This window comes from Gallus gallus, chromosome 13, assembly GCF_016699485.2.
Source record: "Gallus gallus isolate bGalGal1 chromosome 13, bGalGal1.mat.broiler.GRCg7b, whole genome shotgun sequence".
Classification (NCBI taxonomy): domain Eukaryota; kingdom Metazoa; phylum Chordata; class Aves; order Galliformes; family Phasianidae; genus Gallus; species Gallus gallus.
Window position 1 is genome coordinate 15,844,089 of NC_052544.1, and position 12,877 is coordinate 15,856,965.

General features: G+C 49.1%; 1 protein-coding gene across 9 annotated transcripts in view; it reads left to right on the top strand.

Moving 5' to 3' along the window:
• Window positions 1-1,665: 1,665 nt before the first annotated feature.
• Window positions 1,666-12,877, top strand: part of FSTL4 (follistatin like 4) — a 186,562-nt gene continuing 175,350 nt past the window's right edge. For 2 of the 9 annotated variants that reach the window (XM_025154798.3, XM_025154799.3), the window contains exons 1-2: window positions 2,258-2,847; window positions 6,593-6,728. In XM_025154798.3, coding sequence (XP_025010566.2) covers window positions 2,654-2,847; window positions 6,593-6,728 — 330 coding nt within the window. In that variant the 5' untranslated portion in view covers window positions 2,258-2,653. Of the gene's footprint in view, window positions 1,683-2,257; window positions 3,473-3,586; window positions 4,432-4,511; window positions 6,504-6,592; window positions 6,729-12,877 lie in introns of those variants that run through there. The other 7 variants (XM_015293992.3, XM_015293991.4, NM_204502.3 and 4 more) reach the window with 7 other exon arrangements.

A 12,877-nucleotide genomic window follows, 5' to 3' on the forward strand; every position in this document is an offset into this window, starting at 1 on the left:
TGCAGCTTTCTTTGCCTCAGTGCAGCTTGCACTGCAAAGAGGGATGGGGCCAACCAGAGGGCGATGCTGCGAGGAAGGGCACTTCTTGTTAGAAATGTTTTCAATGGGTTGGAAAGGCAGGAAACTAGCAGAGAATTGCAAAGGATCCCAGTGTGTAAGAGAAGTCCCCCAAATGGGTTTTGGTTCCTAACTGTACCTGTAACGTGAGGAGAAGTTGGGCTTTGGGGATGTCTGGTGAGGAACAGTCAGCTCAGCTGATGGAGGAGCAGGCAGCACTTTCCATGAGCTGGATTGCCCCGTAAATGCTCCTCACTCAGCCATCCAGACCCAGTGGCGATGGGCATAGAACTGCAGGGCCCAGCTCTCCTGGGATGCAGGGACATGGAGATGCTGTGGGCTGGGGGCAGGTAGGGCATCCATGGCCAGACTTAGGGTTGTTTGCCCCAAATCTCCCTGCTAACAGGGAGAGCTGAGTGGAAGGAGGAGTGGGATCACCCTGGTGGGGAAAATCAAGCTTGGTTTGTCCCAGGGATTGCCCTTCTGTCAGCCCAAGGACAGAGCTAGGTGCTGCTGCTATCACGCTTCTTCCCCCATCCATGTGAGCACCCCCAGTCTGTGCCTTTCAAACTGCACCAGATTATGCAAAATGAGCACTGAGTGCCAACTGCAGCATCGCCTGGCACACGGTGTGTGGAAACAAATGGAGGCTATGGGGATACCTCAGGTGTCTATGAGTACATCTCATGTTTATGCCCATCTTTTAGAGAAGCAGAGGAATGACCAAATACTTCAAGCTGACAGCACAGGCTGAGGTATCTCCATGGAATGAATGGTGTTAAGCGATGAGACTTTCTTGCCTTTGAAAAATGGGAAGGAGTTGTCTCCACTGATACTATTTCTGTTTTGTTTGGGTTTTTCTGTTCCTGGAGCGAGGCGGAGTCCCTGCAAGCTTTTGCACTCTGTTCGGGCAGAATAAACCCCATCTATTCTTATTTCTTTATTTCTATTTCTTTATTTTGTAAATGCTGAGAGTATTTGGGAGGTGCAGCATTGCACTGCCATAACCAAGTGTGAGCACTGACCTGTCTGACCACGCTGCATTTCCGGCCGTGAAAATAATGACAACAGAGGAGCTCATCAGAGAGCCTCTTGCTGCCGTTCTGTGAGCTAATTTTTCGAAGCCATTTTTTAATAAGCGGATTTTCTTCCGGACGAGGGCTGCTTTCCTGGGGCAATCTGTGTCTTCTCAACCAGCTGAGTGGGGGGTCCTGTCCCTTTCACACCAAAGCCAGTGACAAATCCTATTTAATACGCTCGGATCCGGCTGTACGTTTCTATATGCGAAGGAACACAGAAATTACCATATTTTATCAGGTCATTTAGGCAGCTCATCTCCTGCTGCTGCTAATTGTGGGCATTCGCTCCTTTGCGAGGCAGTTTGTGCCTTTGAAAGCAAACGCCCCCCGTCCTCTTTGCAGTCCGGCTGTGCGCTCCTCTCCTGTAAGCACTCAACACTTTTTAAAAAACAAATGAGCAACGATTAGATTGATTTTTGGGTTTTTTTTTTTTTTTAACCAGATGCGGCGGCGAAGAGGAGAATGAGGGAATGTTAATGTTTGGTTTCTGTGCGACCACGAAAAGAAAAGGAACCCTTCGTGAAGCAGCGTGCTGCTGTGCTGCTGGTGAGTTGCAGAGTCCCGCTGGGAGAATTTGGTGCCCCGTAAGGGCAGCTCTACGTCGCAGAGACATTGTCAGTGCATTGGGGTGGAGCGGCTGTGCCGTTTTCCCCTTATCCCCGTGGATGTCAGCCCCGCTGAGCGGCTACACGCTGTAAGGTTGCGACAACGGGGCACTTGGGGCAGTTAGTTTGCAAATGCGGGGTGTGCGGAGGCTAAACGGAGCAGCCCAACACCTTTCCTATCCAGGATGCCCTCACGATCCCTTGGATCCCCCCCGGCTTGGGGCTCGCTCCGCCTTCCCCGGCAGACCCTCGTGCGTCCTGCCAGCTCCGGGCAGCAGCATCTCCACGGGGTGGGACCCCGCCCCCGTGCTCCAGGTGTGCCGCCCCGGGACGGCGCCGCAGCCCTTCGCCCCCCGACGGTGCGGCCCCGCCGTCCTCTCCCGGTGCCCCCCGACGGGTCCCTCCCGTCCCACCGTCCCCATCCCCGCGTGCCCCGAGGGGGCGGTCCCGCCGTCCCGCACAGGTGCCGCCGATTGGGTGGAATATGCAAATACGGCGCTGACGTCAGGCGGCTCCGGCCCAGAGAGCAGAAATAGGGCCGCCCCGGCCCGCGGCGCGTACACGGCCGCCGCCGCTCCCGCCCCGTCCCGCCGTCCCGCAGGTGAGTGCGTTCCGCGCGGCCGTGCCCGCAGCGCTGCCGCCCCGCAGGGGGTTCCGCGCTGCCCCTCCGCCGTGCGCGGCCCCGGAGCGCTGCCGCTGTGCGGGGAGCGCCCGTGGGGACCCTCCGCCGTGCGCTCTGCCGGGGATGCTGCGCTGCCGGCTTCATCAGCTCTCGGAGAGCGATCTTCACTCCGCCCCCCGAGTCCCGCAGCGTGGGGAAAAAGAGGGGAAGGTTCCTTCCGTGGGGTCGGGGCGGTCTCCTCCCGGCGTTGGGCTGCGGCAGGGCCGCGCCGCCCCGCACCGAAGCGGGCGATGCCGACGTCCGCGGTGCTGAGCGTCCCGCCGCGGTCGCGAGTGGGGATGGCGCTTCCCCCGACGGCCTCTGGGTGGCGCTGTGGGGCCGGAGCGCCCCGTCGGGTCCGCGCGTGGAGCGCCCCGGGAGCGGCGAGGGGACGCGGGCGGCGTTCGGCATCTGTGTCGTTCTCTCACCGCGGCGGAGCGGTGCGGTTCGTACTGGTGCCGATCCCGGGCGTGCTGTCTTGTCGAAAACGCTTTCTTGCGTTGGGAATGAGTGGTTTTGCGGTGTTGCCGCGCGCTCAGCGTCGGAGCCGCCCCGCAGCAATACGGCTCTGTCGGGTTCGGGAGTTTCCTCGTGGCCCTTCGTCCCCGCGGGGCTGATGTTTCCCAGCGTTTCTCTCCGGGAGCGCTGAGGTGTCTTGAAGAATTTCAAGTGAAATTTTCTTGGAAATATCCATAAGCGTCCTTTTGCTCGAGAGCAATGCAGCAGTCGTGCAGTTGGTTCCAGCGAGTTCTTAATGCGTCTGAACTTTGTGTGAGATGGCGCAGAGAGCTGCCTGAAATCATTGCCTTCCCTCTGCTTTGCTGAGAGGCTTTTCTGGAACGGATCCTTCCATAATTTTGTAACTTTCTCACAGTTGATGAGAATTTCCGGACGTCGGCGTTACTTGTAGAGCCTGGAAATGCTGTTTAGATGAGGCTCAGGCAGTCAGAGCGGTTGGTGGCAGAGGAGTGAGGATCGGGTTCTTACCTTGTGTTATCAGAGCCCATTGACAGAGGTAAAGCTCTGGTCCGAGTGCTTTCCTTTTGCTATGGCAACGGCCATTGCTTCAGGTAATTAAGCTGATTCTCATTCTAATGTGGAGCTCGTTGGAAATTATTGAAAGCTATTGTGAAGCTCCTGCCCTAAAAAAAGCCAAAAAGCCACGCTGCGATTGAAGGAGCCCTGAACAGAAAACCTGTGACTGGTTTGGGCAAATGCCTTAATCTCCTTGTGGTCGCCCTCAAGGAATCCCAAATCTTCTGTGTTAGGGAGGAAAAAGTTGTGTGCTGCGTGCAGTGATCCGGCAGCCCGACTGCTCGCTGTGCGTCACGGAGCGCTCGGAGCAGCTCGGGGGCTCTGCGCTCCGCTGGCCCCTCTATCAGTCCCTGTCTTTCCAAGGTGACCCTCTCTTTGCTTGAGCAGCTCTGAGACCTGTGCTGGTGCCTTTGGTTTGGCTGCTTGTTGTTCTCTTCGTTCGGATACGTCGCACTGATTTTCATTTTTCTTCCTGCGTTGGTGTGTGCACAAACCCGTCTGAGCCCAGGATGGGCCATTCTTGGGCTGCTAATGGTGCTGCTGCACTGCTGGAGCCTTTCCTGGTAAAGCAATGCCAGCTGCAAGCCAGGCTGCAGCTCTAGATCAGTGCAAGGAGCCACGAGCTGCAGGTGAACTTAGTTTTTCTGTAGCACTATAACATGAATGGTTTTGGAAGGAATTGCCCTGAAACCAAAGGAGATGTCATAAATAGATGTGGTGTTCACCTTTTGTTGAAAATAGTCGGGTTTAATTCTGGTGCCTGCCTTACACAGGAGGTTGGTTGGTTGCTCTCAGGCTGCAGAGAGCAGGTGGGTGGCACTCCTCCCTCCCCCCTTACCCCCCAGGGGGCCGCTCGTGTTTAGCTGCAAACGTTGCTCATGGTTTCACCTGTGCAGCAGCTCGTTTCATGCCGGATCTCTGTTTGTGAGCTTGGAGTGCTGTGGGCAGTGGTGTCTGTACGGGCTCACCTCCTGCAGATCTGTGCCTTACTCGGGTGAGGAATCTGCTAGGAAGCTTGGATGCATTTATAGCAGTGATCCAAATCTATTCCGTTAGAATCTTTCTTTTGACTTTGGGGACTGGACCACAATCCCATTGCTGTGCTGTGTGGTGCAGCTGTGGATCAGGCTTTGCAAGGAGGCTGTGGCTGGGCTGGGCTGTGACACAGGTGTGTGGCTCAGTGGTGTAAACGCAGAGGGAGCTTTGGGGTGCCAGGTGACACAATCACTGTGTGACTTCACTTAACTCTTGCTTGGTGTTTATGGTGCATACTTGTTGCTTGGTTTGATCTGTTTGGTTGCATAATGTGTGTGTCTTTCCCTTGTTATGAATGGGAGCAGTTAATGTACTGTCAGTCGGTCTGCAATGAAAATAAGTAATTTCTAAACTGAGAGGATGTTTGACCAATTGCATTTACAAAACCAACATGCATTTGCTGCCCTTTTAGATTCATTAGTGTTATTGCATCCTAATCCAAGCACCATGGTGTTTTCCAGCAGTTGTTTACTAAATACACATGAAAGTAGCCAGCTCCGTTTTGCTCTAGGACTGGGATTTCAAGCAGCATACGAATGAGAGGTCTGAGAACTGCAAAGTGAGAGTATTTGCTGTGATGCTATCAACAGAGCATACCAAATACCTCTGTAAAACGTGAGAAATAGCACTGCTCTGCAAGAGCAATCCATAATGTAACAATGTACTTGTAGCTTATTGATATAGTGACTTTGGTTTATTAAACATTTATTTGTAGCCTCAGTAACATTACATCTGAGGCTTCTAATTGGAATTTAGAAAGGCTAATAAATTTTGATTTCATCCTGAGTGCTCTCAATTCAGGGTGTTTACATTAGTGCTGAGTAAAAGCGATGCCTTGACTGCATGGGTGAGTGGTGTGCAGCGACTGCTGGCTGTGCTGGTGTTGTTGGCAGTGTGTCTGGGCAGCAAACAGACCAAGGCAGCATTGGTGTGAATGGTCACGGCTCCCAAATTAATAGCGATGCACCAAGCCTTGGATATACCCTGAAGCAAATACGCAGTATGAAAGCACTGTAAAATGAGCTCTGTCAAGGCAAGGTATGTCACAGTGACTTAATACAGCTGGGCTTAATTTTGCCATTAGCAGGTAACATGTCTTGTTAATGCATATTGCTCAAACCAAGCAGCAGCCTGTCACTTGCATGTTATAGAAATGCCATCTCCTGCTTCATTAAGTGGTCATTATGCTTCATTATGGTCTGTGTTAGCATATGCTGTGAAAGGTCAAAGCTTCCCTCAGCTCCTGTGGAAATAGAACCAGAGTGAGGACTCCTCTTGGTATTTTCTTTATGAGAAGTAATGGCACAGTCTGGTGGAGATGAGGTGCAGAGCTCTGTGGCTGAGCTGTTCTGGAGCAGGCTGTGCATTGGGATGCTCTTGGCTGCTCTTCCAGGCATTAGCTCAGGGTTATGCACGTAAGCAAACATGCAGCAGTTCCACCTGACAACCCCATGGGTAGCTTGTGTTTCTATTCTTCTGAATTAAAAAAAAAAAAAGCCCACTTTGAAGCCCTCTTTTCACATCTACTCGTTCCCTGCCGGAGAGCAGGATGAGTGGAGAAATCACAGCCTCAGGAGAGGCTGACATGGAAGAGGGTGGGAGAAATGCATCAGAGCTCTTTGGTACAGAATTGCTGTGGGTCTCACAGGTTTTGGTGGGGTCATGGACCATTGGCCAGGTGCTGTCACCTGGGGGAGGTAAGGCTCCTGTGTGCTGGGGGCCATCTGGAGCCCCAGGCTGCTGGCTGGCCCTGCGGCTCTGAGCACAGCCTCTGAATGTGAGAGGAATAATGATATTTAGTCACATCGCCTTGTCTGGTGTGGTTTGCTGCTCATCACATTGGGAAATCCCACTGCTCCAGTTCCGCAGGGGTTGTGCAGGGGCAGCATCCCTGTGGGGAAATAGCTCACAAAGCTGTTGCCATATGGGAATTCATTGCCTGCACACTGATGGGTGCAGAGTAGGAAGTCTGTGTCTCACTGAATGTGCCATGGAAGTCTGCAAAGCCCCACCAGCAGTTGCTGTGCGGAGGTGGGCTCTGTTGGCTCCTGCCACTGTCTTGAATCTGAGCTGGGTTTTATTTTGAGGCTGTTTCATGACTGTTCTCTTGTTTTCAACAGATGTGAAATGATGAAGTCAAGAAGTTTTCTGTTGTCTCTCATTTTGCTTGGGGCTTTCCTGTCGTTCACGAGGGGATGGATGGACTTGGATGGGAGCAGAAGGCCACACTCAGACCTGGGGAGGCTGCACCAAGAGGTACGGTGGATCTGCTGCTGCTGCAGCTCCTGTCTGTGTTTGTGCTGTTCTGAGGCTTTCTGTCCTGTGAAAACAGAACAAGTGGGGGTTTATATCCCTGTGTGTTTGTACAGAGCACCTGATGAGGTCAGCGGAGAAATGGCGATTGTGTAGAGACCATGAAGCATGAGTAGCTGTAGCTCTGGGAGTAAAATTGTGCATCTGGTCCTAGTGGAGGTGTGGTCTCAGCCCCAAAGACTTCACGGTACGCTGTGTCCTGGGGCACTGGGATAAGTGAGCTAAATTTAACAAGCAGACCCTGACCTGGATCTATTTGGGTCACTGAGACTTCAGGTGAAACCTGAAGAAGTCCCTTTCCCTGCTTAGTCAAAGGGAAACTGAGGCACACGTTGTTCTGAGGGGATCAGCAAGCTTAAAAGGCCCCAGGATCCCTGCTGCAAAGCACAAAGGTACTGAGGTGGTGGTGTGGCCTTAATGAGTGACAGTGATGTCGATCCAGCATATGGAAACCTGAATGAGCGGCCCGAAGGGGAAGTGGGTGCATCAGTGCAGCATAGTGATGCTCACCAGCATTTGAGCCCTGGGTTTGTGGTAGCAGTGAAGCAGCTGAATGCACTCTGTGCTGAAGGTGATGCTGTTGGCTTTCCTCGTGGTGATTCTGGTTACAGAGCAGGGAGCAGACTTCTAATGTGTCCCATGTAGGCTGTCCTCACCAGAGTTTGCAGTGTAATCTTTTTGCTCAGATTCTCACTTTGCTGAAACAGAGGCAAGACAGCAGGGCCATAAAACTCCAGAAATGTGATTTTCATGAGAATAAAATGATGAATTCTGGGTCAATTTTAGTTATTCAATGAGTTTCTGATTACCATAGGTTTGCTAGATGATTGCTCAGGTGGTTGAAAGTGGGATCTGGTGAGGGAGGAAAGGGGAGGGGCACTTCGGTATTCTTTGACCTCCATTGCCTCCAACAATGGCAGATGCATTATGCAGTGCCAAGCTAACCATGAGCCTGTGCTGGATTCCAGCAGTGCTCAGATCTATTTAAGTCTCAGGATTTTTGTTCTACTTGGAGGATCCCATTTCTTCTGGCTGCCTCTCGACTCAAAGTACCCGTGTGTGTGTGCTGAATTACAGTACAGCATTGTAAGGCAGTGAGGAAGATGCTTTACACTGTTTATGAGGACTCTGCCAATCCTTTGAGTGGAGTTGGCTGTTGTGCAGTTCTGAGTTCTGCCACAGGTGCTTTTCCTTGAGGTATCCCTCCTCTGTTCTGCAAAAGCAAAGGAAATGGTTGCCCTCACCTCCCCTTGTTTTGTTGCTATGTAGAGTCACCACATGCAGGCACTCTGATGTTCAGCACATTCCTGTATTGCCTTGGATCACTTTTGCCCTCTTATTAAAGGAAAAAAAAATTTTTTGACACATTTCTGCATCTTAAAATGAAGTCATTCTTCACTAATGCGTGTTTGTTACGATTTCTGAGAGTGTTACCCTGAATAATTAAATTCATTACTCAAATGATTTTTTTAATATAAACTGTAGAACTCATACAAGACATGAAAGGCACTCATTCATTTGATCTTGCTCTAAAAACCATGAAGTTCTTGCACCAATTACTTGATGTTGCTCGAGGTGAAAGGATCTAAGCTGGAAATGTATTTGTTCCGATTAGTACAGAATTGATAGCAGGTGCGAATATTAAGACTTTTAATGTACAAAGGATGCAGTTAAAATAGCTTCAAGGGGTGTCAGAATGCAGGTTTTTAATAAATTAACTGCACGGGAAGCTTGTTCCTCAAAATGATGCTTCTGTGGTGCAACACCAAACACCAGAATGAATCTGAATACTGAATGCAGCCTTAAGGTAGGGCAGTGAAATTGAGAACTGCTGTTTTCTCTCAAGACGCATTTATTATCTTCCAGAAAATTTAGGCTTAATTTTTAACAAAACAAACCACTTAATCTTTTTCTAGTGATGTCTGGCTTTGATCAGATGGGAGTTCATCGCCTGTGCTGGGTGATGATGGCAGTTTATCCTTGGGACCCATGGCATCGGGCAGCTCAGAGGCTGCAGTCTGTGCCATCCTGCCACGCTGCTCTTTATTCCTTAGGAACCTTTGTTAGTTCCCAGCTACGTGGCTGCCGATTAATATGCAACTCCATTAACATGTGTTTAAAACATTGAATCGTCACAAATGGAAAAGCTCCTAGCAATTCTGAAATAGCTTTAGGAATATATAAAGGGTTAATTTACAGGTCACATAATTTGGAGTGTGCTCTGATCTGAAATGCCTACAAACTTCAGCAAAGCAAACGCTTGGCTGTGGGTCGCCGACCTTCACTAATACTTGTTCCTATGTAGATCACAACAAGTTTACTGAATCAAAAATGTTACTTAATTCACGTTCCGATTGCCAAATCGATTTCTTCATGGTCTGTTGTGGAATTACTGCAGTTGTGCTTTGCATTTATAAAGTGAAAAATAAGTATTGAGGCCATAGACTGCCATACGCAGCCCTTCTGCGTGCGGAATTAACTCTCCAGCACTGCACTGACGTTTCCCTGATGCTCAGCCTTCCACCTCTCAGATTAATGGCTGTTCCCGAGGAGAGATTTGTTTTCTGAAGTATTTTCAGTCTTGATTGGAATGGCAATAAACATGTGGGTGCAGTCTGAACTTCCTTGGGTATATAATGAATTAAAATGGGAAACCTAATTAAAAAGGACAGTGTTAGTACTGCACTCAAAGGTGTCAGCTTGCCTGGTCCGCGTTAATGCTGGAGGATGTTGCTGTTGCTTTTGCACTCTGAAACTTCTCAGGCTGCTTCCACAGTGTGCTCCAACACTCCTGCAGCTCCTGGGTGCTGCATGTGAGCTTTCTGGGGTGAGCCATCACGAACCAAGTCCTGAGCAGAGTGTGTGTCAAAACTCCTGAATATATAGAGCTCACCAGCTGTGGGGGGACACTTATGGAAAAGGCTTTGCTCCGCATTTGGCAAAGTTGTTTTTGTGCTGAGGTTGATCAGTGGTTGGTGACCCTGCACGTAGCAGGGGGCTTGAAACTAGATGATCATTTTGGTCCTGTTCAACCCAGGCTGTTCTATGATTAGAGGTGGCCAAGCTTCATGGACGGCTCTGAGGTGCCTCTGAGGCAATGGATGGGGCATTCTGTGATCTCTGTTCCCTTCTGACATGGGAAGGAGCTCTCGGAAGGCAGTTTTGTGAGTCAGTGCTCTGAGGTCACTCATAGTAGCTCTGATTTTTCAGCTATTGGTACTGTACCAAAGTATCTTAGTTAACGTTCATGTTTTCCTCCTGTTCCTTGCAGTCAGTATGAGGCTGCTTTTCTGTCTGTGCTGAAGCCGAGCTGCTTGCCTTGCTTCCTGGGGCAGGTTTCTCCTGTGAGAGGAGAAGGCACAGTTCTCAGCTGGTGGTTCATCAGAGCAGTGCTGCGGGTCATCAGCAGGACTCCACTTGCTAGGGGGAATGCAAACATCTGCTGCATCTTCCATTAAATCTTGTATTATGTTTTGCAGGGTGCAGCTGGCAGGTAGCCTGGCTCATTTGGTAGTGGCTGGATAGTGTGAAAGTTGAGAATAATGCTGTGTTGGTGCTGGTCTAAAGGGCAGTATTTGGATGTCACTGATAGCTCCAAGATCCCAGTGCAGGTTGGTGGGTACTTTGCCTCTTCTGGGCCACAGAACCAGAGCTGCTCTGATTCTGTAGAAATAATCTCATTCACCTTGGGTTCCTCGATCATTTTTGCCTACGATTGTCACCTTATGCCTTTAATTATATAATCAACCTCAAAGTATCATGTGTAGCTGTGCCAAGTCTTGTTTTTATGCTAATGGCTGTTGAAAACATGTTCTTTTTTAAGGTGTTACAGTTTTCTTATTGGCATCTGGAAGCTCTCAGCTGTGTAGATTATCTATTGTTTGACTTGCTCATTAGTTATTACTTGCACAGCACCTGAACCACTTAAAATCTGCACATAATAAATGTCACCTTCAGCTGCACTGTGACTGCAGCCAGCTGTGTGGTGTCAGCCCTCCTGCACAGGGTGAGCCATCCCTCTGGTGCCCACGCACAGCCTGAACTGTGCTTCTTCAGGAGCATAAGTTACTCCTGAAACTTCTAATTACCTGAAGGTTCTTGCATGTTGTTTCACTTAATGCTGCAGCTGAAGACTGCAGGTGCTTAATCTGAGCAGCAGGGGAGGGATGGGGATGGTTTTGTGCTCCATCCCAGCAAAGTTTTGTTTCTGAATCTGACTGGGAAGGGAGTGCTTTGGGAAGTAACATACAAAACTGCAAAGGCTTTTCATAAGAGCCTTTGCCTATAATTCAAATAGAGGTGTAATTTCAGAGCATGAGCTTGGGGTACGACAGGCCCAGTGTATCAATTTTATATGCAGTTAAAGATCTAATATCCTGGTATTTATTTTAGGAGTTATTATTAGTAATGTGTTCTGTGTGTGCTCTTCCTGCCTGTAAGTCAGTTTGCAGAAAGGAAGGAAAGAAACAGCTGAATTAAGATCTGTGCTGGGCTCCAGCCTGTCCCTGCTTTAAGCATTAATGATGGTGAGGGGAGACAAACAAGGCCTACATTTATTTTTGTATCACTCTGCTATTTACTGATAACCCACTCCTTGTTGCGTGCATCTGTGGCATCTCTAACAAGCTGCAACTGCTGCTTGTAGACCATTCCAAATCTAAACTGGTATTTCATCCCTTTGGAGATGAGAAGCTTTTCTTCTGTGCCCTGGGTATCATCAGCATAGCCTCAGCTGAGAGTACTGTGGCATATTTTCGTGGTGCTTGGATACATGTTAGGGCCCTTCATCTGGTGTTGGGTTGGTTAGGATTAGGATTGAATGCTGCCCTCTCAAGGAATGGAGGGACCATGAGGATGGGGGTACCTGGCTCTGCTGAGCAGTGGCACAGACTGACCAGCAGGAATCAAATTTGCATTGGTTTCAATGTCACAGTTAAGCAACTGTGAAAAATCATATCTATATGAGGAAATGCTGATATATGCCTGAAGCAGAGAATAACATCAGAGTAAAACTTATTTGGCAAATTGGGGAAAAAAAAGAAGTCTGAGGCAATTTTAAGTTGGGTGTCATGTGCTGGAGGGTTATGTTTTCTGATATTCTCTTCAGAAGTTAATTAACCTTAAAATACTAAGTACTGACCTTTTTTTTCCCCCAAATGTAGTGTATCTTCCATTCACAAAAGGCTACAGCGTGGCTTCTAAGGGAAAGCAGTGTGACTTGGAGTGCTTTCTAGCATCAACCAGGGCGGCTCTTGGCTTTTTAGATTAGAAGGGGTACATCTGCATACCTGGAATTGCTGAAACGTGAGCTGCCAGACCACAGTGTGGGAATTCAGGAAGCTCTACCTGAGTTTCTGATCTGAAGTCCAAAAATAGTGAGTAAAATCAGGGGCAGTAATTATCTCAGTTGGTGACCATGTGCACGAGCAGATGATAACGTGGGATGTGGGACAGTAAAGATTCTCTTTCTGACCAGACAGGGTAAATCTAAATTTCCAACTTTGGTACCAATTCCAAGCTTTCTCTAAACAGTCGAGTGATTTTTTTTTCCTCTTGTGCCTGGATAGAGAAAGAAATGAGGTTGATGTTGTGCTTCATTAGCATTGCTTTTTTAAAGTAAAGTACACTGTTTGTGACTGTAAACATAAAATCCTGGTTGTTAAAGCAAGCTGCATATTTGTCATAACAGCTGCATGTGCTGCAGCCCATACATGGAGTGGCTCACCCACCCTGCCTTGGGTGTCAGTGCAGTTTTCTTGACCTCCCAACTTGAGATACAGAAGAACATGCTCTGAAGTGAGGGGGGGGGAAATGATCCCTGGCATAACACTGTTAATAGAACAACTGTTTCTTTATTAATTTGCTACATGATTTAGGGCTGTATATTTGGAAATTGTGCAGCAGTTAGGCTGATCCTGGGAGCAGGTCCCTGGAGACGTGGTGTGTGCAGGTGTAACACCTAACTTTGTGATAGACCCAGCATGAGTGCAGCTGCACGTGCTGAATTTGCTTTATCTAAGTGCAAGTGCTGCAGTCTTGTCTTAAGTACTTGGTAAGAGAGTTGCTACAGTGCAGCAATAGCAGGACTGTGG